The sequence below is a fragment of the Mirounga leonina genome, unplaced genomic scaffold (genome assembly GCF_011800145.1).
Source record: "Mirounga leonina isolate KUSES-001 unplaced genomic scaffold, KU_Mleo_1.0 Mir_176, whole genome shotgun sequence".
NCBI classification, from domain to species: Eukaryota; Metazoa; Chordata; class Mammalia; order Carnivora; family Phocidae; genus Mirounga; species Mirounga leonina.
The window spans coordinates 5,966,309-5,991,320 of NW_023270454.1; the positions used below are offsets into that span (position 1 = coordinate 5,966,309).

The 25,012-nt window shown below is 42.2% G+C and overlaps 1 protein-coding gene across 1 annotated transcript in view; it reads right to left on the reverse strand.

Moving 5' to 3' along the window:
• The window catches only part of EBF2 (EBF transcription factor 2), a 187,103-nt gene that overhangs the window by 32,826 nt on the left and 129,265 nt on the right, over positions 1–25,012 (reverse strand). The window contains exons 7-10 of the mRNA XM_035022590.1: positions 22,950–23,031; positions 7,877–7,994; positions 6,235–6,365; positions 5,218–5,344 (exon numbers count right to left, since the gene is read on the reverse strand). Coding sequence (XP_034878481.1) covers positions 5,218–5,344; positions 6,235–6,365; positions 7,877–7,994; positions 22,950–23,031 — 458 coding nt within the window. The remainder of the gene's footprint in view (positions 1–5,217; positions 5,345–6,234; positions 6,366–7,876; positions 7,995–22,949; positions 23,032–25,012) is intronic.

A 25,012-nucleotide genomic window follows, 5' to 3' on the forward strand; every position in this document is an offset into this window, starting at 1 on the left:
AGATTATAATAACAATATTTTGAAATGTGTTCATTTTTAATTAAAAATATTTAATTCAAATGTTTTAGTTTATAATATGAAATTAGCTATCTAACCTTTTTTCTTTTGATACTTAACTAGTTGGTCTAATACCATTTGTTAAACATTCCATCTTTTCCACATTGACTGAGATGGCTCCTCACCTATACACGTTTAGGTATTTATACTATTCATGTGTAAAAAAACTGTTTATTTTTAAATGTTCTCTTCTGTTGCATAACACTTCTATATGTTCCTCCAAAGCCCCATATTCTTCTAATTACTCAAAATAGGTTTTAAGTCTGGTAGGGCATGGCCCTTTCATTTTTTAAAATGAGGGGTCCTATTTTAGCACCTTTATTTTTCCAGGTGAACTCTTGTAAAGTTTCCCCAAACATTTTGTTGGTACTTTGATTGGCATTGTGTTAAATTTATGCATTAATTGACATCTTTACAATATTAAATCTTCCCACCGCTCCACCAGCTGGAAGAATTTTGTCCTTCCTCTGAACTCCCTTAGCAATTTATACCTTTTTAAAAATCACTTTCTATACTATACCCACCCAATTTTTCAAACCTGAAACCTGAGAGGCATCTCCTCCCCTCCCTTCCCCAACCTTCACCCCATCCAATCAATCATCAAGGGCTGCCCATGTGACTTCCTAGATTCCATCCCCTTCTGCCTGTCCCCACTACTGGTGCTCTGGTCCAGGCTGCCATCATTTCTGGCTGAGGCCACCACACTGCCCTCCGACTGACCTCCTTGAATCCACCCTTTCTTCCAAGCCGTTCTCTACAATTCAGCCAGAATGATCTTCTAAAAGGCAAATCTGATCGTGGCACTCCCCAGCTTTAAAATACTCCAATAGCTCCCCATGGCTCTTGGGGTAGAGCCAGAGAAGCATGCCCCAACCCTCCCTTCCAGCTTGAGGCCAACCATTCTTTAACTCATTCTTTCTGCCCTGTTCATAGTAGCCATCATATAAATCCCGTGTCCTTTCTTACCCCAGGGCCTTTGCACATTCCGTCTCTTGTGTTTGGACTGTTCTTAGCCTTCCCCATTATCTTAGTTTAAGAAGGTTGATTTCCCAAGTGTATATTCCCAGCATCCTATACAACTCCTTTTTAGTACTCATCACATTTGTAATTACTTGTTCAAGTTGCCATGGTAATAACCCTGATAGTAAAAGTTTCCATGGTAGTAACCCTGATAGTAATCATAAGAATATTATTAATAATAAATGCTTTTGAATAGTAAGATATAGTCACTCTCTATCCCAAGTGCTTACATGTAAGGGTGCTCTAGACCAGTTCGTGACAGCAGGTTGTTAAAACTTCAGAAATCTGTGAGCCAGCTGATGTCATACTGGTAGCTTAAAATCAGCCATAGTCAGAGTATTTGCACCATGGAAATCAGCAAATACTACCAACCCTACCGCTCCCTCCCCACCACTTTTCCCTGGAGAGCCAAACACCACTGTTTGCATGCACAGCATTATTTAGTCTCACAACAGCTCTGTGAGATAAGTATCCCATTTTATAGATGGGGAGACTCAAAAGTTAAGTCACTTACACAAGATTTAAGAACTAGAGACATCCAAAAAGCTCAAACCTAGAGCATAAGTAGTTCATCTTCACATCACTATACCATAATGAAGGAAGGATCCTGCTGGTCTGACTCATCTACAGTGTTCCCAGCACACAGCACAGTGTTGAGCATAGTGAGTGTGCTCAATCAATATTTGCTTCGTGAATAAGTCAATAAAATTTCAGGACATCAGGAAAACAGAGCTATTTGCTGACAATAAGTGTTAAATAAAAGACACTAGGTGGGATGGCCAAAGGCCTGAGTCCTTGCTCTGACTCCACCTTGAATTCAATGGGTAATTGTGAACAAGTTGCTTCTGCCTGGGGCTTAGTTCTCCCATCTGCAAAAGAGGGAGTTTGACCAGTGATCTGCAATGTCTCACCATCTCCATAATTCTTTGAATTTACAAGTAGCATAATATCTACTATTTTCATGGTTATGTGGGCTCCCCTTTCAGCAGACACTTTGTTTCCACAAACTGTGGCTCATGGCCTCCTCTATTCTGTCTGGTAAATTCCCACTTTGCTTTAGAAATGTCACTCTATTGTCACCTCCTCTGGAAAGTCTTCACAGATTCCCTAAAGTCAGCCACTCCTTGCTCAGTGCCCCTTGCATTTATACCTCTATGGGACTTAACCCAATTATCATAATCTCCAGATGGCTATCTCCCCTTCTAGAACTGTAAGCTGCTAGAGGCATACTGAAATTACTGATTTTGTGCCTTGAGCATAATTTAGAACTGATGCTTGTTCAATGAATATATCAAGTACACTGATACCTGGGTCCTACCCCCCGAGATTCAGAGCTACTTTGTCTGGGGCCCAGGTGTTGGTGATTTAAAGTGCAGCCAAGGGTGAGGACCTCTGCTTCAGAGAGAATTTTCACCTGCATACACACATGTGTATGCACATGCACACAACACCAGGCTCCACACGTCCACAGCCTCACTGAGTATCGACATCTTTCCTTACTTCAGAAGAGAGCTGAGGATTGGTTGCAACATGATTGCTATTTTTCCTACCTGTCTCCTCACAGGCCAGATGGTCATCCATATACAGTGGGTAGAGAAAACAGAGATGCCAGAGCCCTACATGTGGAAAGCATCCCAAAGTGAGACCCATTCCTCGCCTAACCTTGGGGACAGCTCACACTGCTGCTTTCCTCCTACCCCACCAGACACTCCTTCTCAGTCACTTCATAGGCTCCTCCTTTCACCCTGAGCCCTACATGCTGGTGCTCCTGAGGCACCATCTTGAGACTTCTTCCATTCTGTAGCTGCACTCTCTTCTGAGGCCATCTCATCCAGCCCTGTGGTTTTAAATCCTGTCTGGATGCTGACTGCTCCCTTGTTCAACATCCTCATCCTCAGTGCCTTCCCATCCAAACCTCTTACCCTACCTGCTTTTCCTACCTCATCTTCCATCATTCTCCTCCCCACCAGTGCCACTCTGGCCAGAGGTATTCATGCTCTTCCCTGATGATGCTGGGCTTATTCCCACCTCTCAGTCTATAATCTGTTCTCTGCCTGGGACATTTACCCCCAATTCACAGACAGCCAGACACTGTTCTAGAGAACACTGGTGAACCAAACAGAAACACAACACTGAAGAGTTCCAGGCACAGAAGGAAGACAATGTGAATGGAGAGGAGAGAAGGTCAAAAAGATACAGAAGCAGGGGAACAGATTTCCACACCTGTGATACGGGTCTCCACTCAACGTTCCTTCCTCACGGAGTCCCTCCCTGATCACCCCACCCAAAACCCTGCCTCATTCTCTATCCCTTACTTATTTTTACTGTTGAAATTATATCATCTATTTTCTGTGTTGTCTGTCTTCCCCTCTAGAAAGTAAGTTTTATTAAGATGAGGGATTTTAACTTGCCCATTTCTATATCCCAGAGCCTAGAGTTGTGCCAGCCCATGGTACTAGGCTTGTCATAAATACTCATTTAAATGAGCAGTAAATATTTTACTGTGACTGCAATAGCATCTTCCATAGAAACACACACACACACAGACACACACACACACACACTAACCCAACCAAGATGTACCTCTCTCAAGAGAGAAAATTCAAAGGTGAAATTTTAGATAAATATACCTAAAAATTACCCTTGTCCATCTACTCCTCAGTGATATGTAACCAGATATTTACACATAAACAAGAAGGGGAGTCTGGATCCAAATGAGAGAAGACACTATAAAATATTAGAATTTCATAATGTGTGTGATATATTTTCTAAGTTTATATATTTCTTTCTCTAGGGCCCTTATTTTCTCCTTCAAAGTATAATGTCCTAGTTGATCCTCCTGCCTTCAGTTGTTCCCCTGACTAACTCAATCTTTTATATCAACAGCATTTGTGTTTCTTACGAGAACCCCTTTGAGTTACTCTCACTTCCATGGGAACATTGAATGTCGTCCTACAAATCAAGTCTAAATTCCCATACAAGGCTTTGTAGGTTTTTTTTTTCATTTTTTAAAATTGTGGTAAAACACGCATGACAAAATTTACCATCTGAAGCCATTTCTAAGTGTAGCAACTGATCTCCAGAACTTCTCATCTCACAAAACTGAAACTCTGTTCCCATTAAATATCACTCCCATTCTCCCTCCCTCAACACCTGAGCACCACCATTTGATGTTCTGTCTCTGAATTTGATCATTCTAGGTACCCTACAGGGCTTTTAAGCTGTTTTATGTTTTCCTTCCTTCTCATTCCTAGCTCATGTGGGCTAAGTTCTGGCCTAAGTTTTACCCAAGTGCATTACCACAGCTGTAAACAGCCCTCTCTCCTCCAGACACCTGCTCACCTTACCCACTGGGCTCTAGCACATGAAATTCCCATAGTTGGGACATTCTTCCTTTTTCCCTGCCTATTCAAATCCTCCCCACCCTTAAAAATCGTCTTTGATTTCAATCTTCTTCTTGAAAGCCCTTCCCTCTACACTAAACTGTGTCTTCCTGGAATTCATATTCCATTCACTGGAAACACCAAACATTTTGAATATCCTAATTCCCCAGCTGTTCTGTGCAATACACCACTGCCCCCTCCAAAAATTTCTACATTTTGAAATAGGGACCATGTCTCATATGTCATTGTACCTTAGAAAAAGTAGATATTCAACCAATTTTAAACAAATGTTTTTAAACAAATATTCAGAAAATTTCAACAAACATTGAAATCATAGATAATTCCTACTTTCATAAAATTTTAAAACAATTTGAATCACTCTGCAGCACCGTTGGGCAATTTTTATAAATCCTTTTCAAGAAAATTTAGCTATAGCCAACCACTTGGCCTAATTTTTTATCTGATTACTTAGTTAAAAGTCTGTTCTGGCATGGTTCTAGCTGAGTCAAATTTACAAAGATGGCACTCATGAAATGAGCTCCTGTGATCATCTCCCAGACTGTTCAGAAATCGCTTACATAAAATAAAATTTAAAATCGAGTCCACACTTCCCCATCCAATGCCTATCACCCAGTCCATTCTTCCCACACTAGTAAAAAGACCTAGGAAAGGTAAAATCATTATAAAGTGGAGACACTGGGAGCTAGAACAAAGGTGAACCAGGAGCCCATCTCCCTTGGATCATTTTCTTACCCACCTGTGTAAATGAACCTCCCTGGAGCTCCCTTGCAGAACTGTTTGGACTTATAAGATAATGTCACTTCCACTACTCCGGGGATGTGCCGAGGAGGAGTCTGCACTCTGATGGCATGAGGAGTTATTAGCTGAGGAATGAACAGGCAGATAAATAAAATACCTGTTATACAAGTTATCACCAAGGCTATGGAGGACGGGAGCATCTCCTGCGATGACCCCCCAGGGCCCCAAACTCTCTAAACACCCTGTCCCTCTGTCTCACATGTTTCTCCCTCCCACCCTGGAATTTCCTCACAGCTTAACCTGTCTAGATCCTCACCTTCCCACCAGCCCAGCTCAAGACTCTCCCTGCCTCCAGGGCCCATCTCTGTATTCACTCCCTCCCTGCTTCCTACACTGCTACTCTCTCATGTAGTGACTTGGCAATTTCCACATCCAACCTAGCACCGTTACTTGTCTTTTTGTAATGTCTTGTTGTTTTTCTCATCATGAAAGTAGAACGTATCCACTTTGGAAAATTAGGAAATTATAAAAAAATGTGAGGAAAAATATTAGCCTTGTGTAACCCAGAGACGGCCACTGTTAATCTTTGGTGCTTCCAGAACTTTTCTACAGGTGGCTGTTATATTATTAGATTTTATGTCCATAGACACCATTATCCTGATTTTTTTTTCACTTGACATTATAGTGTAAATACAATCCCTTCTCCTGTGTCATTAGAACTTTTTCAAAACAAAATTTTTAATAGTGGAATTGAACCATTCTCCTATTATTCAATATTTAGGCTCTTTCTAATTTTTCACAATTATAAACAATGTTGCGATAAATATTTATCTTTTTAAGGGATCCATGCCTACAATAAATTGTGGTTTACATGTCTTTTAATCCTTGGTGGCTTGCTCACAGTAGGTAATCCGTAATGTGCATCCATGCTGCTGATGCTTCAGGAATTACATTTCCCCAAATAAAACTATCTTTGCACCAAAGAAAATCAGGGCAGCAAGTTGCCTTTGCCTACCTCACTCCATACAAGCATGGTCCCAAACACCACTTGGAGGCCATCGAAGAAGTTGTCTCCAATGATGATGACCATGGCTCCTCCCGTGGTCCAGCCTTCGCTTGGGCTAATGGCTTTGATGCAGGGGGTAGCTAAGAAGATAGAAAAGAAAATGTCAGGGCTGTCCTTTGATGGTTGAAATCTGGAGTTTGGGGGATTGGCTGCTCTCAAAAGCTGTTGGTTATTCCAGGTTCAAGTTGAGCTTTGCTGACTTGCCATCATTCCTTAATTGGTTGCTGGTTTTCACCAGGTCATTAAAGCCTAATGAGTTGACCACTATGTATGAAAACATGGAACACTTAGCTAATTGTGCAAAGGGTGGTTTTAAAACCCTGTTGTTTTTCCCCATATTTTTATAAGTTGATCACACTGGAAATGTGTAAATCCCTTTTCTCTCCCCACCTCCTCTGCCCCAAGATGTTAAGATTTACAAGGCCTGCTAATGTGCTAGAGAGAGAAGGAGAAAGTAAAATCTATCATAGTTGGGGTTTTTTTTCAGCTCTATCAGGAGACAATTTCTAATCACTTTCCTAACTTTGTAGGACGGATTCCCGCCCCCCCTTCTTCCATATGTCCAAGGCCTCTGGACTTTACATCCCAACAGGAACCCAATATGGTTTTCAGGCCATAACTAAAGTCAATCCATCACTCCATTTCCAAAGTTGACAGGGTCAAAGGTGGAGGAGAACTTTGGCAGGACTCCAAAAACATGAGCCCCCTTTGAACAGCCAGTCAATCACATCCAATCAGTCAGAAGAAACTGGATGGGTTCCTAGTTCTGAACCCTGGGATTTTCTTCTCCCCTTTCAGTGCCCACTGTGGGAGAATTAACACCACTCCAAATTCTTTACTGATTCAATCATTTTCTTTCAGTTCATTAATTCCTATTTAAATGGATACAAGACACATTTTAAGGGCCAAGCTGGGGTGGGGGCTGGTGGGCACTATACAGCAAAACATCACACTAAAATAGTAGCTTAGGTTAGCCATTCACCTTATAGTACAAAGCGCCTTACTATCCCAGTGAGTTGGGGAGTGTGAAAGATGGAATTTACTCAGGTATTTGTCAGTTATCTTCCTTGATATGCTTTAATTTTTTGGACAACTTGAAGTTGAACAGTTACCAGTATTTCTGACGACTTTAATGCACATGGAAAACTACCCAGAGCAGATCATGATTTCTTCTTGTCCAAGCAAACAAAAATCAATTAGTGTCAATTTCATTCTGCACATTGTTTTGTTTTGCCCACAATCTGTTTAAGGGCACATCTGACACTTATTCATACATGTCTGCACTGTAATGTTCCTGTTTAACTAAGATGTCATAGGCTTATGTTTGCCTCAAATGCCCGTCTAGCAAAAAGAAAAACACAAGACTAGATGGCAGAGGCAGTGGGGCACGGGGGCCTGAGTGCCGACTGGGAGGCGTGCGGGGTTGCAAGAGAACAGGCAGGAGTCAGTGTTTACAACTTCACTTAAAACCCACATGATCTTGTGTATTTTCTCCACGCCTGCCCAGACATAAATTTAAAATTCAAACCAGGACAATGGCGGGGACCTTGATTTGTCTGTCGTTCTCAGCCCAGACGGCAGGCAACCCTACCTTCTGATGGGTCCAGCCTTCTTGCTCTCCGGCCATGCTTAGAGTTGTTATGAACAAACATGTTGTCAGAAACAGCCAGCACGTGTCCATCCACATTCACCGTTGTTGACAACACAACCTGCACATTTAAAGCAAAAGGGGGGGGGGGTGTTAGTTGTACATAAAGTAGGAAAAGTCGCAGCCTACTGTTTTGCCAGACATCCCTATGGCTAATGAGAGACGGAACAGAATCTTGGGCCAGGGCCATGCCCTCGGCCTCTCAGCAGGTCATCCTCCTGTGATTATGGCAGAGCTTCCTGGAAAAAGAGGCCACCTTTCACTTGTATGTTGTTATGTATTTGTGTTCAAACCACACCCCAGTGATGGAGTGGGGAAACTGGCCATCTGCCTGCTGGTTCTAAAAACCTTGTTCTCTCCTACAGGACCTGGACAGTCATTCCCAGCTGACCCCAGAGCTATGCTCACGCCAAGGAGCCAACTGTGTGCGCTCAGGAAGGTAAGGCCTCAACACCAGCTGGGAAGTCATCTCTCCCAGCTCAGGAATGGATTCTCACACTTCTAACATCTGCTCAAGGAATGCTGGGCACAGAGATGCTGCCTGAGGGGCTGTTTGTGGGGTGTCCCCACCCGCTAGAGAGCCGTGGCAGAGGTGATCCAATTTCTGGCGAGGAGATGAAGTTGCTGGAATTCAGTGTTGAAAATGTAGGACATTTAGTCTCTAGGCAGAGGAAAGGGAAGAGATGGGTGTGGAACAGTGGAAGATCATGGATTGGGAGTCAGAGAGAACTAAGACCATCACACCTGCTGTCCCGCAACCTGGTAACCTGGGACAAATTACTTCACTTTTTCTAATCTCCGTTTTGCTCATCTGTAAAACACAAACAACAATGCCTATCTCAAGGGCTCAATAAATAAAGTAAGGATGAAATGAGGTATTATGTGTAAAGCGCTAGGTGGAGACCCTGGCGCATGCGACAGGGGGATGAGTTCCAGCCTAACTGCCTCACCTCTGCCTTTTTTGGCCTGTCACTAGGATGGGTGACATTACTCACTGAGCCCCTCCCGTAGTGTAAGCTCTAAGGGAGGCTCTAGAAAGGCAGACACACGGGCTGGCTACCAAAAGTTACAAAGTTGGGCCCCTACCCTCAAAGAGCTCTCTTTCGGGCTGGAGAAACATGGCTGACACATAAAAGAAAGAGCACACAAAACGAAATCAAGTTGAGTTCTATGTGCGTGCTGTAGTTCCAAGAGGCAGAGGTCAGTGAAGGCCAGAGCAGTTGGGAAAGCATAGCAGAGGTAGGTGGACTTGAGTGCACCCACCACCCACTTGACCCAAGAGGATGGGCCATCCTAGACGTGAGTCTGTTTGTCAGTTATGTATGCAATTTTTTTTTGAGAAAATAACTTGTTATATACATATTCGTGCATATATACAGACCTCTGGAGGAAAGGCATTGATAGGCACGTAATGAGGAGCTGTATTTAAAAATGACTTTTCCCGGGGCGTCTGGGTGGCTCAGTTGGTTAAACAACTGCCTTTGGCTCAGGTCATGATACTGGAGTCCCGGGATCGAGTCCCGCATTGGGCTCCCTGCTCGGCAAGGAGTCTGCTTCTCCCTCTGACCCTCCTCCCTCTCATGCTCTCTGTCTCTCATTCTCTCTCTCTCAAATAAATAAATAAAATCTTAAAAAAAATAAAAATAAAAATAAAAATGACGCTTCCTATCTACTCCTAAATTAAATTTGCTGATATTCTACTTATATTTTTTCTGCCACCCCTTCCTTCCTTATTAAATGAAGGGGGCGGGGGACCTTGGCCCTGCCTTATCTCTAATGTGAAGTAAGATTCACTAGATGGCACTTAAAATTTTCTACTATGAATAATTTCAAGCAAACAAAGTGAACAAGATAGTATGATAAATCCTTCCTTTTTTTAGGTGAAGTTTATATCCATTGAAATGCACAAATCTTAGCTGCACAGTTTTGACAGATACATCCAAGGTAACACAGACCATATCGGGGTATAGAACATTTCCATCTCCCCAGAAAGTTACCTTGTATCTTTCTCGGTCAATCCTCCCCTCCTACCTAACCCCCACCCCAAGGAAACCCTTCTGAATTTTTTTTTACCTTCAATGTAGTTTTAGATGGTAGCTTTTAATTTTTTTTAAATATATATATTTTAGTATAATAGGGGTTCAGGAGAACCCCTAAAAGCATGAGTCCCCAAAATATTTCACCTAACCTGGTCCCATGGGCATGACAGTACCAGACAGGAATTTTCCATGGACATAAGTGGGTTTCAATCATTCATCCCAAAAACATTCACTGAGCTCCTGCTACATGTTGGGTATTAAATCAGGCCCTGGAGATTCAAAGATGACAGAATGGGTTCCTAGTCAGCTATGTGTCTCTCCCACACTTCAGTTCCTCAGTTGTGAATACACTACAGGTACAGGGTCCCTACCTCTCTGTGACATCAAAGGAACTTAAAGGAACCTCAGTTGTCATTCAGAAAATGATTGTCAATAGCTCCTATTTCAGGGATGCAGCCTGTCTAGCTCTGGATCTGTTTTCCATTGTCCCATGTCAACATGTTAGGAGTCTGGGGAAAATCCTTCCAGAAATCTCCTATTGTACGGTGGCCACCGTAAGATGTAGACATCCATCGCTCTCCACAAGTGCATGGAGGCACAAGTCCCTATCAGGGCAAGCACAAGATGGCATCATAGTCAAAGGAAGAGAGAAGCCAAGGCTCCTGGCGTGGGGTTAAGATGAGCATGAAGGGGGCACCTGGGTGACTCAGTCGTTAAGCATCTGCCTTCGGCTCAGGTCATGATCCCAGGGTCCTGGGATCGAGCCCCGCGTCGGGCTCCCTGCTCGGCGGGGAGCCTGCTTCTCCCTCTCCCGCTCCCCCTGCTTGTGTTCCCTCTCTCACTGTGTCGCTCTCTGTCAAATAAATAACTAAAAGCTTAAAAAAAAAAAAAAAAGATGAGCATGAAGGTTGAAAGCATTCACCTCTGCATATGATTACCCCCTGAAAATAATAGGAGAAGGTGGAGAAAAAAGAGGAATCAGGCCACTTTTATAAATTGTGTGTGTGAATGGATTGACATAGCTGCCCTCTCTGGAAAACCTAAAACAAGAGGGCGCTTCAGGCTTTAATTGCTAATGAGCTGTGCTAGGCACAGTGAGGGGAACTCCAGCCCGTCTGAGGATTATGTGGATATAGAGAGCATTCTCTCTGAGACCACTTTAATTCATTCCTCAAGCTTCTTGTCATACGGTACTTTAGTGCTCCTCATGCATTCCTGCCACAAAATATGAGGCTTTCTCGAGCCAGCTGATTTCATCATTGTCCATTTGGGTGGAGTGAGATTCAGCTCCAAAGTGAACATTTCCCGAATGACATACCCTGATGGTTCAGATGCACTTCATTATTTTCTATTAACAATGGAAATAAATTTTAATCTCTTGCTGGCTAGCTCTGGCCTCTCATGACAGCAAGGGAATTAACCTGAATTATTTCAGTGTCTGCAAAATTTATTACAAGATTTTAAATTATGTCCAAATGTATGTGCGTGTGTGCGTATATATACAGATACAAGGCAAGTTCCCATTTTTAATATTCCAAATATCTTAGACTGTGGGTTATCTAGAAGAGTCTGTCAATTAAAGTGAATTGGCAAAATGTAAAGAATTTAATCCTCTAGCTCCACCATGCAAAACCGGACATGTTTGCTGGTTGTTCTTATACATGCACGTACACGCGTGCGTGCGCGCGCACACACACACACACAAATATTGGCCTTCACATACATCCACTCTCCTTCTGGAAGTAAATGAACTACATTATGGAGGTGAAGATACATTTGGTACATTCAAAGCTTTGACTTTAACTTCCTTCCCTGTTTTCTGATGAACGATGACAACACTGATATTATTCTATTCAGACAAGTTAGAGTTTCTGAATGTTTGGGGACTAAAGGAAGTGGAATGTGCATTCCAGCGTCGTCTCACTCCCAGGCTTCCCTTTCCACAAGCCAACTTCTTTCCCCCAGTGAGTATTTCCTGGGTCACGAAGGCTGACCTTTTCCATCTGGAATCAATCAGTCAACCCCTGACAACTTCCTGAAACACCTCACTCCATTTCCTGTTCTCCCCCTTCTCTCTTTTCCCCTGGTTTGCTTCACTCTTCAAAACTGCAGGCCACAGCAGCTTAATGTTAGAGGGTCAGACACAGTTAGACTCCAAAACACTACACAAGGACACCTTTGACCTTCAAAAATCTTTACATCTTAGCTAAACAAATCAAGGTCAACATTTCTTACCATTACCTTGTTAACTATTTGTGTGCATCTTTGCCAACGATCTTCTGATCATATAACCATCAATACCACTTGTTCTCCTGAGCTCATAAACTGATGCGTTTTCAAAGTAGCAAATTCAGTCTTGATAAAGGGCGTCGTTTTGGAGGTAGCCGAAACTAGAAGTCACGGGCCTTATAACAAACATACGGAGAATATGGCCGACAAAGGAACTTCTATGTCTCATCAGCATCTCCTATCACCTAAACCTGATACCTGGTCTTTTCTAAAGCTGTCAGGCTCTCTTGGCACTGCCATTCTGCTGGCACGGCCCGAAAGAATGCCAATTAGGAATACAGATGTCCATGATTTGCGTGGGACGGACCCCCGGTTTTTGCTGCTGACACTGTGACAGCTTTCATTTGTTTCTCATAGTTGGTGTATCTGTATTTTAGCTCAAAACTCCAAAGGGAGAGCCTGCAGGTCGGAAACCCAAGCTACTGTAGATTATAGCTCTCCTCGACTGAGACATTTCAACACAAAAGCAATAACCCATGATATTCATGCAAATATTATTTATGACATGGCACTTTAAAGACAAGATTCCAAGAAAGAGAAGTAAGGATCCATTGAAATTGCTTGCTTTTTTTTTTTTAAGCGGAAGCAGTTTTTCAATTTTTGCAATTCCTTCTTTTGCTTTGTGTGATCCCAAATTTTTAGTGAATTTACACGCAGAGCAACTGTAGAGTGGCAGTGTAGGTTCTGGTGGGAATCATCCGATTACATGGCAGTTTTAGCTACATGAAGAAAAATCTGTAGCTCCCCTTGAAAAATACAAGACAGTTTTAAGAACAAAATCTACAACTGTGTTAGCAATCTGCTAAAAGTACTCAAGAAAACGGATTGACTGTCTCAAATTATTTTTTTTTCTTCTCATTATCTAAAAGGACTCCCATGTCCCTCACTCTAATAATTTATACAAAGCAGGAGCCAAGTTGTAAAGAGCTCTTTCCTGCCTACACAAGGCCACAGTGGGAGTTACTCTTTAGGTGGGCACATCCGTTAATCTGTACAACCAGGTTTCCGATAGAGAAACGGCTCCTTTGGTATCAGAATGATAGCATGCAGCATGGGAACCCTTACCAACCTGACTTATTCCCACCCGTGGGGCATTTTTATGTCTCACTCTGAAATGTCTTCAGCTTTGTTGGAACATCACACTTTTAATTTTTTTTTTTTTTAACATCTCTCCTTGTCCAAGCTACAACTGTCTGGTTTGGTTGAGTTAAGTCAGAGGAATGACCAGCTTGGAGTCTACCCCCAGCCAGCCTTTCTCAGCTCACACCCAGGTGTTCCTACAAAGGCCTTACGTCTCACACAGAAGGGTAAAGGAAAAAGAGAAGTCAGAATGAAAAATGTGCTCTGCTCTTTGAAACAGATGAGAATCCTAGTGTCTGTAGTCACGGGAGAATAATTACACTGGGTTAGAAACCTCTCCATACGGATCAGAGTTCTTGCTTTGAAAACACACCGAATTCTACCATTTGAAGGACATATTTCCCCTCCATTTCAATGAGGGTCATGTACCTTCTAGCTGAATGTGGGGCCTTTGGTAGTTTAATCTCAGTAAAGCCTGGATGTGTAGCATTTAGGGCATACTCGAGGTGGAAGACTCTCTGATACCTACCCACAAACATGCATCCACCAAGCTAAATAAAATGGTCTCGAAAATTCCTATTATTTTGCCAAGTATGGAAAAAAAATTCTTTATGACATTTTACATCTGGAAATGGAATTAAATTCAAGATGTGCTTTTCCCTTATAACTGTTGAGTTGCTATATATGTTATTTCAGCTTTCCCAAAGTGTAACTATTATGTGGGATTTTATTTTCCACCTGTGGTAGGAGGAAAGAGACATAGAGACCATTAAACGGACAGAGAAAAGCAAGACAGACTTCTGGTTGTGGTGGGCAACCAAGTCTGGAGTCCATATCATGAGGAAAAAATACTCCATTGGTGTTTTTATACACTGGCTAATTTTCACATTCGACAAGGGGACTCTGATGAAACAATTCTGTCTAAGCCTCCATTAATTCAACCCAGGCTAACAACAAGCAGTTGGCTACTGCAAATTGTTTCTCCCCACCACTTTATTCTTGGCACACATCGTATTTTCAAACCAGATTTAAAGCCTAGATTCTTCTTTGTTACTGGACTCCGGGGTCTCCAAAATTACCTTTAAACACCTACCCCACAAGTATGGATTTTGTCATCTTTTTTTTTTTTTTAAAGGAATTCCCAGAATTCTTAGCCATCACAGTTGTTTCATATTCCCTAAGGCTAAATTTTCTGTTCGGTTAAGGATCAAGTGCCGAACCAGAGAACACAAAGTTGATTGCTGTTGAGACAGATGTGGGGCATTGTGGGGCAGCTCACACCAAGGGAGGAGGGACCGTGGCATTGATGACATAACTCCCGAGAAGACACTTTCTTAAGAAAGAAGACAGCCCTATGTTTCGATCAGTCAAAGGTGGTTTTTGACACTCCCTGTGACATTCGCAGTGACATGCTACTGCGACGTGCAATGGGGACTTACAGAAAACATTGTCACGACTTCAAGGAGCTGACCAGGGAGTTGAAGCATAACAAACACCACACATAATCAGAAAAGATGACTACATAGCCATGCATAAGTGAGGACTAAAATGTGTGGCCGTCGTATACTCCAGGAGCCCAAAGGTGAGAAAAATGAACCTGAAATTAAGGCAGTGACCACCATTTTCATCAAGGAAATGAGATTTGAGAGAGGCCTTGAAGAGTTGAAAAAGTTTTGTGACACCACTCAAGGTCACTGAAATCATTCTCCTGGCACTTAAAAAATAAAATCGAATTGGCATAAGTGTAGTAGTACGCTGAAGACCGTTTCTGCTGGCATATTTTGCAAATTTGCCTTAGGATGGCCATCTTTTAAGAGTTTGTTTTTAAAAAACCAGTTGAATGCGTACAAAAAGTCAAGTGGCAATTTTTTTCAACCAGCCTTCATGTCATCAGGGAGCCTGCTTTACAACTAAATTTTTCCCATCTCAAAGGTCACAGACCCTGGCTACATCTTTGCCACCTCATTTTATTCCATTGAACCCATTGCCTTTCCCATCTAGAACATATGCCAAATGGGATGGTTATAGTCAAGGGCGGTATTTTACTCGCAAACATTTTGAGAGCCACAGGGGAGCCTTGACATATTTGATGCAGTTCTTGACTTGGCTGGGCCATTCTCTTCCACCAAACTCTGCCCCCCAGGGACCTCATGAATCACCTGTCATTCATCAAAAAGCAGGAGCACGTAGTCCCCACAAGCAGCTATGTACTCTTATTGCAAAACTAAGAAAGCTTTGCTTTCCAGGAAGCTCTGCATCTGATTGCTCTGGAATGTGTTTGGAGGTAGGTTTTGGCACCCAAATTTGAGTCTCCTAAAATGTTTCAGCATTTAAGCTTTGTTTCCCCCTACCTGAAATCTGACATGCCATTTCCCAAGAGTTACACAGGCAGCGACTTGCTATCCCTTCTCTCTCTTTTCTCCCATGAATAACTCAAAACACGTTCCCTATGTGGGTTGGTTAAAATTTTTATCACCCTGATTCTTGTCCCCATTTGAGATGCCAAAAGGCATGGAGTGGGGGTGGCAGGAGGGTATCCTGTGAGAAGAGAAAAGCCTGAAGTAACCCACAGAGAGCCTTCCCCACGCTTAAAGCACTGGACTGAGGGAAATATACTCAGACCCTCAGAGGGGTTTTTTTGTTTTTGTTTTTTTCCTGACTCCAAATAGATAATTATTATTTCTCAGAATATCTGGTTTGTTTTACCACCAGATAATGGACTCACCTGTTGATTAGAGAGGCCATAAGTCAAGTGATTTTCATTATGAGCTTTAAAACTGCTGCTCAGTAGCACAGAAACCTTCAAATGGTGCATGAGATCACAAAGCAGCTGGAGTAGCTCTAGAATTGAAAGATTTGAACTGAAGAAACCTGCAGGCAACTGGAGCTGTATTAAATTTTTACCATTTGGAGTTAATTTAAACTCTGTTTCCCTCTTCAATGGGTGTGAGAGAAACATTCAACATTTTTTATTTAAGGAAAATAGATGGTGGTGCCATTAAAAAGTTTTATATAAGAACTAGGGGTTTAAGAAATCATAATGGTTTGTTGGATGGATCTTGGCCCCGTTCCAAGACATGAGTAGCCCTGCCCTTTGCTCCTGCATCATTCAGTCACACAGACTAGTGGCTAACACCCAGCTGTGAGGACTGGGTGTCTTTGTCATCCACATTAATTTCCCCATTGTTCCTGTGCAGTGGCTGCATCCAGGCCCTAGGCCTCTCACATTATCGAGCTACCCGAGTGATGCCGGTTGGTGCTCACACAGCCTCACTTTTTTTCTTCATCCTGACAGATCTTTGCATCTTCCATTCCCCTCTGCCCGCAACCGTGCATTGCTCTCTCTTCCTCAGAGGTCTGACAGACCTGCTAGGTGTGTCCTCATAGGGCATAACCCTTTCCCTCACCCCTTCCAAGGCCCCTTAAGATCCCCTTCTGGCAGGCCCATCCTGAGGTCGTGTGAAGATCCCTATAAACAGAATTCAACTCAGCACTGATGTCCTCCCCAATCTGGCTCCCGAGATAACTTTTCTTTCATTGCAAATGTATGTATGTGCCCCTCCATATATCTTGACCTTTTATGTCTTGAGGCAACAGATGGCAAGACCTGTTTGGATATATTTCTCAGTCCTCTCCCTAGAATAAGTGTATAAAAAATGATGATTGTGGTGGGCCTAATCTAAAATGGAATAATTTAGGGGTGAACCTGAGACACACAAGAGCCACTCAGAAAAGTTCAGCAAATGGCTGTAAGAATCTTTATCCTAACTACATGAAAGCTGCAAGTTTATAAATGGAGGAGTTCATTTAAAATTATTCTAGGGTTAGAAATATGTCAAGGCACATGCTCCTAACTCCAGAATGACTAATGGGCAAGTTGGTGCTTACCCATACGATGGAAAATACCCCAGGCCTCTACAGTGATCATGCCTATTTAAAACAGAGTCCTCTTGAGGCAAGGGGAAATAACTGGCAACCAGGTCTTGAATGTTCTCAATATCAACTAAGTTAGTGATCTGCTGACATTAGTGTCCTGTTATAGCTGATACCGTGGACAACTTTGAAAACCATTGGGAAGAGCATCTACACTTACTATTATTATAATGGCTGGTATCCCTTAGATTCTACCTCAGCTGCCGTGACCACACCACTGAGTTTGGCAATCAGCACAAAGCCAACTGACACCGTGCTGGGCCCTGTGCTTCCAGGCAGGTCACTTGAAGACCACAGAGAAGCAGAGCTAAGCTATGTGAATCACTCATTTGTCATATTCTCCTTATCTCCCCACTGGGAGGTAAGTCCCTCAAGGGCAGCGGGTTGTATCTGTTTCGCTTGTTGATGTGTCTCTAGCACCTAGGATAGTCCTTGGCACACAGACTGTCTTCAATAATATCTGGTGGGTGGATGAATAAATGAATGAGTGCATCTATGTTTTCACTGTGACTTGGAGCAGACCCAGTCAGCCTATCTCTGAGAATGAGTTGGCAACCGTCACCATAATTGTTACCAACTTCTGTGTTTTAGAATCTGATTGTGGGAAATGACAACATGTTTGACTTCTCCTTGTCTTAGCTTGATTTTCTTCTGGATTTTCCAACTGCCTGCCCTCTACCCACAATGTAGAGAAATAAAGAATAGGGTTCATTATGTCTTAACAGCTTCAACTAGACATAAATTTCTTTCTTTTCCTTCACTAAGCTGTTAATCTGGGTGTTTCACCCAATTGTTCCATTTCAAGAAGGGCAGAAATGATTTTCTGCATGTATGGCCCATGGATTTAGATACTTGGGGACCACAGAAATCTTTTCTTTTTTCCCTTTTTCCCTTCTCTCTCTTAAAATATTTATTTAATAACAATTTCTTGAGCTCCGCACAGTGGCTGGTATTATGCTAGGCATTGGGGAGAAATACAAAAATTAAAAAAAAAAGATATCCGTTACCCTCAAGCAGCACAGTCTCTTAGATGAACAATAATTGCAAGGCAATGTGATCGATTCATTTATTCATCCACCCACCAGATATTATTGAGGACAGTCTGTGTGCCAAGAACTATCCTAGGTGCTAGAGACACATCAAAAAGCAAAACAGATACAATCATCTGCCCTTGAGGGACTTAGCTCCCAGTGGGGAGATAAGGAGAATATGACAAATGAGTGTAGTAGCACTGTGTAGAGAATGTAATGATGGCACAGAAGAAGGAGCCAAGGAGTCTGTCAGGGAGAGTCAGAAAATGCCTCACAAAGGAGGTGCCATTCAGGTATAGTCTTGAAGCACGAGTAGAAGTCACAAATTGGAGAGGGGCGAAGGGTTCTTAGGTAGAGGGGCAAACATGTGGAAAGGTTCAAGTAATATTCCATATAATAGAAATCAGTGAGGTGTGCCAAGTGAGTGGTGGGTATATGGAAACATCAGGGGATGTGCCTGGTACAAAGATACTAATCAGCCATGCCTTTCGAAATCTGAGTTTTAGGACTAGACAAGGAAGGAGTAGAAGCAGGGATCTACTGCAGTTGTGTTCAGGAGAAGAGATAGATTTAGCAGATACTTAGGAGGAGGAAGTGACGCTTCACCAATAAATGAGGAAGGCACGGATCCAGAGAGTAAGTATCAAATTCTGTTGTGAACATGTGCTCATTAGTAAGCCAAGGGAAGACGCCCAGGAAGAAGGTAGAGTGGGATTTCTGCAGCTCCAGAGAAGGGTGAGGTCTGAGGATATGGATCCAGGAGTCACCTGGAACAGATGGCATTTATAAGGAAGTGGGAAGATAATCAAGGAACTCCCAAGGGGACAGGTCTTTTTGTAAGGGTTAAATTACATGGAGGATGCCCATTCGGTAGATGAATTTCATTTCTTTAGGTCAGGGGACCATGGGACCCTAAGAGATGTGGGAACCCCTGACATTTTAAGCAAAACTTGGTTTAAATGTAGGTTTTTGTGGCAAAAGAATCTATACCTTTTACCAAATTCTCAAAAGGATCTGAGCCGAAAAAGGATTAAAACCTATTGTGTTTTGATAAATAGGCATATGTATTTATATATGTCTGAGATACTTGGAACTTGAACTGAATTAAAGAGAGGTTTGTTTCAGGCTAGAAAAAAAATGTGATGTAATGATATTGTTCTCATTTGGTCATTTTGGGAAAAAGAATCCAAGTTCCACAACTGTTTTGGGGACAGGGGAAAGAAGAGAGGTGGGAGAGAAGAAGGAGTATGGCTGGATTCATGATTTGGTAAGAAAAATTTCATATTTCTATTCTGTTCAGAGCAAATCTTTACAAAAGAATGCTTCAGATTAAATATGTTTAATCATAACAAAATGGAGGAACGAAGTAACTATCTATATGGTTTAAAAGTATTACCTTTGTCATTCTGAATAAGAAATGTAGTTCAGAAATTCCTAAGTTACCATTCCTTCAGATCCCCCTGACCCCCGCATGATTACCTACAATCTCTGGTTTGGTTTCATATTTTGAACTTTATCCAAGTCTCTCACTTGACCATTATAGCACATAGTCAAGGCTTTCTCCATAGTAGCCTTCTCCAGGTAGAGAGCGTTCATTGAAGGTTATACTCTTAATAGAATCTGAGCACAGTATAAAAATTATCAATTATTTTGTACATCAAAGGGCACTATCAAGAAAGTGAGATGACAGATATGGAATAGGAAAAAAATATTTGCAAATCACTTATCTAATAAGGAAGGTCCTGGTATCCCAAATATATATAAAAAAAACTCTTACAACTCAACAATAAAATGACACATAACCCAATTTAAAAGTGGACAAAGGATTCAAATAAACATTTTTCCAAAGAAGATATACAAATAAATGGCCTGTAAGCACATTAAAAAAATGTTCCACATCATGAAGGAAAGACAAATCAAAACCACAATGAGATACCGCTTCACACTCCTAGGATGGCTAGAACTTAAAACAAAAACAAAAGACAAAAAAAAAAAAAAACAGAAAATAACAAGTGCTGGCAAAGATATGGGGAAACTGGAACCTTCGTATATTACTGGTGGGGATATAAAATGATGCAGCCACTGTGGAAAACAGTTTGGCAGTTCCTCAAAAAGCTAAAGATAGAGCTAACATATGACTCAGAAATTCTACTCTTAGACATATACACAAGAGAATTGAAAACATATGTTCACACACCAAAAAACTTGTACACAAATGTTCGTAGCAGCATTATTTATAAAAGCCTAAAAGTAGAAACAACCCAAGTGTCTATCAACTGATGTATAGATAAACAAAATGTGGTACATTTTTACAATGGAATATTATTCAGCCATAAAAAGGAATGAAGTGCTCACACCTGCTACAACATGGATGAACCTGAAAACATGGTGCAAAGTGAAAGAAATCAGACACAAAGAGCTACATGTTGTATGATTCCAATTACATGAAATGTCCCCAATAGAAAAATCATAGAGACGAAAAGTGGATTCGTGGTTGTCAGTGGGTGGGGAGAAAAGAGAATTGGGAGGTATGGGGTTTCATTTGGGGATGATGAGAATGTTCTGGAATTGTATAGCGGTGATGGTTGCACAACATTGTTAATATACTAAAGGCCACTGAGTTGCACAATTTAAAATGGTTAAAATGATGAATGATATGTTATATGAATTTATCTCAATAAAAAATACCCCCCAAATTGCCAATTAATTTTAGCTCTACCCCCAAAATAAGACAATTAGAACCCACAAACTTAAAAAAAATAGTTCACGTTCTTTGCAGAAGTCAAATATTTTCACATTGGATGAGAACCTCCCATCATTTTGAGATCAGCAATATTTATTCTAACCCTGTTAAAAGCTCAGGCACACTGAAATCGTCACTTAGTAAATAACGGAAGGAGTAGAGGAAATATGAGCATGCGTGTGCTTAGTGAGTACATTTCCAAAATCTGAGAAAAATAAAATGACAAGACATTCTGTTAAAAGCCTCTTGAAATTGATGAGAGCATTCTCAAATTTAAAACTCTTTGGAAGTGAAGGTAGAGAATAGGGGGATAGGAATCTGAACAGCCAACCCCTCTTCCTACCTCTGTTTCTTCGGGAAGTGAAAGCCAAGCTTTGGCCATCAAGGTTATTCTGGAATCCTTTTGAATCTCGTACTTTTTTGGACTGAAATTATTTACGTTTGCATTTGGAACACAAAACACCATCAACTTCCACCCCGCACAAGGATCCTGCGTCATTCCCAAGAAAGCTCATTTTATTTCTGCTTGTCTTCACACCATACAGCAGGGGAAACTGTATGACAGAGAGGAGGGGTTTGACTTTTTTAAGAGAGGCTGGTAATCGTGTTAAATAACTAACCAAAAATGTCCTAGTGCCAGCAAGACTGTTTGATGACCATGATGGGGGGGGGGGGGGGGGAGAAGACAAGAATGTTTTGTGGTTTTTTTTTGCAAAGTAGTTTTCTCACCTTGTGTGCACCCCCCTCCCCCCCGCCCCCCACCCCCCCGTGAACTCCTGAAGTACTCTGTCCCTAAGCCCCAGAAGCTCTCCGGGTGGCTGGCAGGAGCAGCCCCGTTACTTGGGCAGTCCTGTGCCCAATGAGTATGTGTGACCCCGGTCTCTGAAATTACGAAGAATTTCAAAAAGTCAACAGCAAGGCATCCACTTAGCAGCTGTCCACGGTGCAAACTCGTGGTCTGGTGGAAGGGGTTTGACCAGACAGACCCTCCCGGTTCCTGGTTCCACCGCATCCTTCCTGCGATTTGAGGCGAGTTACGAAACCCCCAGAACCTCACTGTTCCCACCCAAAACACGAGTCTAATCATCCCCATCCCTCCCGTGGCTGCCAGACTTTTTTTTTTTTTAAGTCTCAAGCCTGAATGCTATTGTTTAACATGTTTTCCATGTTTCTACGGGGAAGGGAGCGCTCTGTATTTAGGCGGGGTGTATGAATGGCAGGAAAGCCTTTTGGCGGATTAAATATGGGTCCTTCAAAGATTAAGGAAGGGAGCCAAGGGGGACTGCACTTCCTCTCATCTCCAACCTGACACACTTTGCCTCTCTCTGTGTTTTTATTAGCTCGTATCCTCAGTACATCAGTGGCAAGGGTGATGAAACCAGTGGCAGATTTAACTGCCCGGCAGCTGGGTCACTGTCCCGTGGGTCTTGTTGTCATGCTGAGATCTTAAAGTAACCACGGCTGTTGGGGCTGCTGCTTTCCCAGAGACTCCGAGAGACACCACTGCATGGTTAATCGGTGGCGAAGGAAGGGAAGAGGCTATTGCTTGCAGAAAGCACAGAGAAGCTGCTTTGAAAAATCCCAAGGTGGCTGAATATCAAGAACACGGTTCCTGCTGTGGGCAGCTGTGTGTGTGAAGGGCAGCCTGCGGGCTGAAAATCAAATCTCCAGCTTGGGTTGGTGCCCCTCCCCTCGGGCCTTGGCGACAGAGGCGAGAGGCCTAGACACTACAAAATGCAGGAGCCCTCAATACTATCAGATGAGGGATACCATTTAGAGTCATCTTTATTGTTAGCAGCGTCCATGAATAATGTTTTCTAAGAAAAGAAAGGAAAAAAGAAAGTGCTAAAGAGAGAAAACAGAACGACTCACTTAACAGGGAAGAACTGCAGGCCCCTTACCTGAAACCTTCTCATGTCCCTCGGGTTTCCCGCTGTTTTCAAACAATTCTGATTGCACTTGAGGAAAAATTTTAGAAAAAATCTGTGAAGAGAAAGCAATGTGTTACATTTTGTAGTAAACATTTTTTAAGAGAAAATAGATCTGCATTATATTAGATTTGATTGGAAAGGGATTGTGTTTCCCATCTGGGGAATTTCAGCCGGCCCTGCCTGGGAAGGAACACCGCTGACCCTTTGCAATTTGCAAATTCGGATGTTTGCGATTTGAGGATTGTGAAGCGGGTCACAAGCTGGGCTCTGGTTTGTATACCCACCCCCGAGTTGCAAGGACACTCTGTCTCCCAAAATTCAGACTTCCAAAGCAGCAGTGACTCCTGCCGTGTAAAAATGTCTTGCTCCAGGGTAAATAATGGCAAGACTTCACCCAGAATCCCAGGGTTTCCCACGCATGTGGCTTTCCGCTGGCCACACGCACCTCCGTGCTCACACACCTCACACGTGTACCCTCACACGTCTTTTTAGCCAATATATATAAAATCAGAAAACAGTACGTTGCCATCCAAAGGCAGGTCAGCCTGTGCAGGTATACACTGGGGTTTTTATGACTAATAACAAGTTGTGAATGTCCTCTCAGACCTTCTGTACATTATCCGGGAAAATACAAAGGCACCGAATCATGGTTTGAGGTTATCATTCGTCATAAGGCATATTTTTAAGCCAGCTGTCTCTGAAATAAACTATTTGTGCAATTTTAAAATTGGGCATCTTTAATCAGACAACTACATCAAACCAGAAAAATGGCAGAGGTGGCCTTTTCAGCCATTCACCTATTTTAATGTTTGGGATTTTGTTTCAAACCACAATAAGTTTTTCATTTAACTCACTTGCAGAGTCCTTTTCCTTAAAAAAAAAAAAAAAAATCCGGCTTTTGCAGTGTTAAAGTCCCAGGTGAGCTAGGCCTATTTCCCTTTCTGTTACTATGACAACGAAATTTTACCGCAGTCCCAAAGTCCCTCCAGAACTCTCACATCCATGCCTTGAATTAGAACTTTAAAGGAAAAGATATACATTTTTTCTCCAGGATTTACCAACAAAAATAAGTAGAAATCAACAATGCTTCCAAAAATTCTATTTTAAAGCAACGGCTGGTAAGATGCTCTCATGGTGACCTTCTGTTTATTTTTATTTTTTTAAGAATCACACAAAAGAATTGGAGAGCGCTCCAGTTAATTGTATTTAGCACTTAAAGAAAAAAAAAATCTGATGGAAAGATAAACAGTAAGCAATCAAGGAAGAGAGAATGGGAACTGTGTTCTTCAAAATGGTTTCTGTATTTGAGGCTGTTTTACTCTAGATTTGCTAACAATATTTGGCCAAGTGCTCCTGACTCCTATCTACGAATAAAGGTGGGCTGTGAATTGTGAATTTGGAAATAACAGCTAAAATTTTTTTCATGATGTTATAACATCTGCTTTTCACTTCTCTCTTTTCATCTTGGCTGGGCCAGGAGGTTAGGCAGGACTTCCTGTGCCATGAAGGTATCAGGGTCTTCACCCTAGCTCCCCGAGCTACCTCCGGAGTGACGGGGCAGAGAAACGCTCCGCGCTGGGGTTTTTTTTGTTTTTTGTTTTTTCCCTTTTGCTCCGCACTGCTTTATGCAGCGTTCAAATTCACAACCTGCCTTCGCTTCCTAACGTGCAGTGAAACGTCTGCCTGCCGGTAGCAATCAGAGGTTGATCAGAATGCAAACATTTTATTTTTGTAAGGGAAAATATTCTTGCCCTTGTACATTCACAGAAGAGGCAGCTACAGCCACTCACAACTCACGAAGATGCTCTCAGGATATGCTTAAAACTTGCTTTTTTCTCACTCGAGTCTCCTTCCAAACAATAGCCCCCCCCTCCCACACCACATCTATCCTCCAGCACCCCCAAGCGTGATTTACACCTTTTCCCCTCCTAAAACCAAAGTGAGTGCTTTTTCTTACCAAGTCCTTGATTTGAGGAAAGTTTTGCTTGGACTGAGGTCCTTAGAACGCACTCCCGGTGGGTGATACTTTCCCT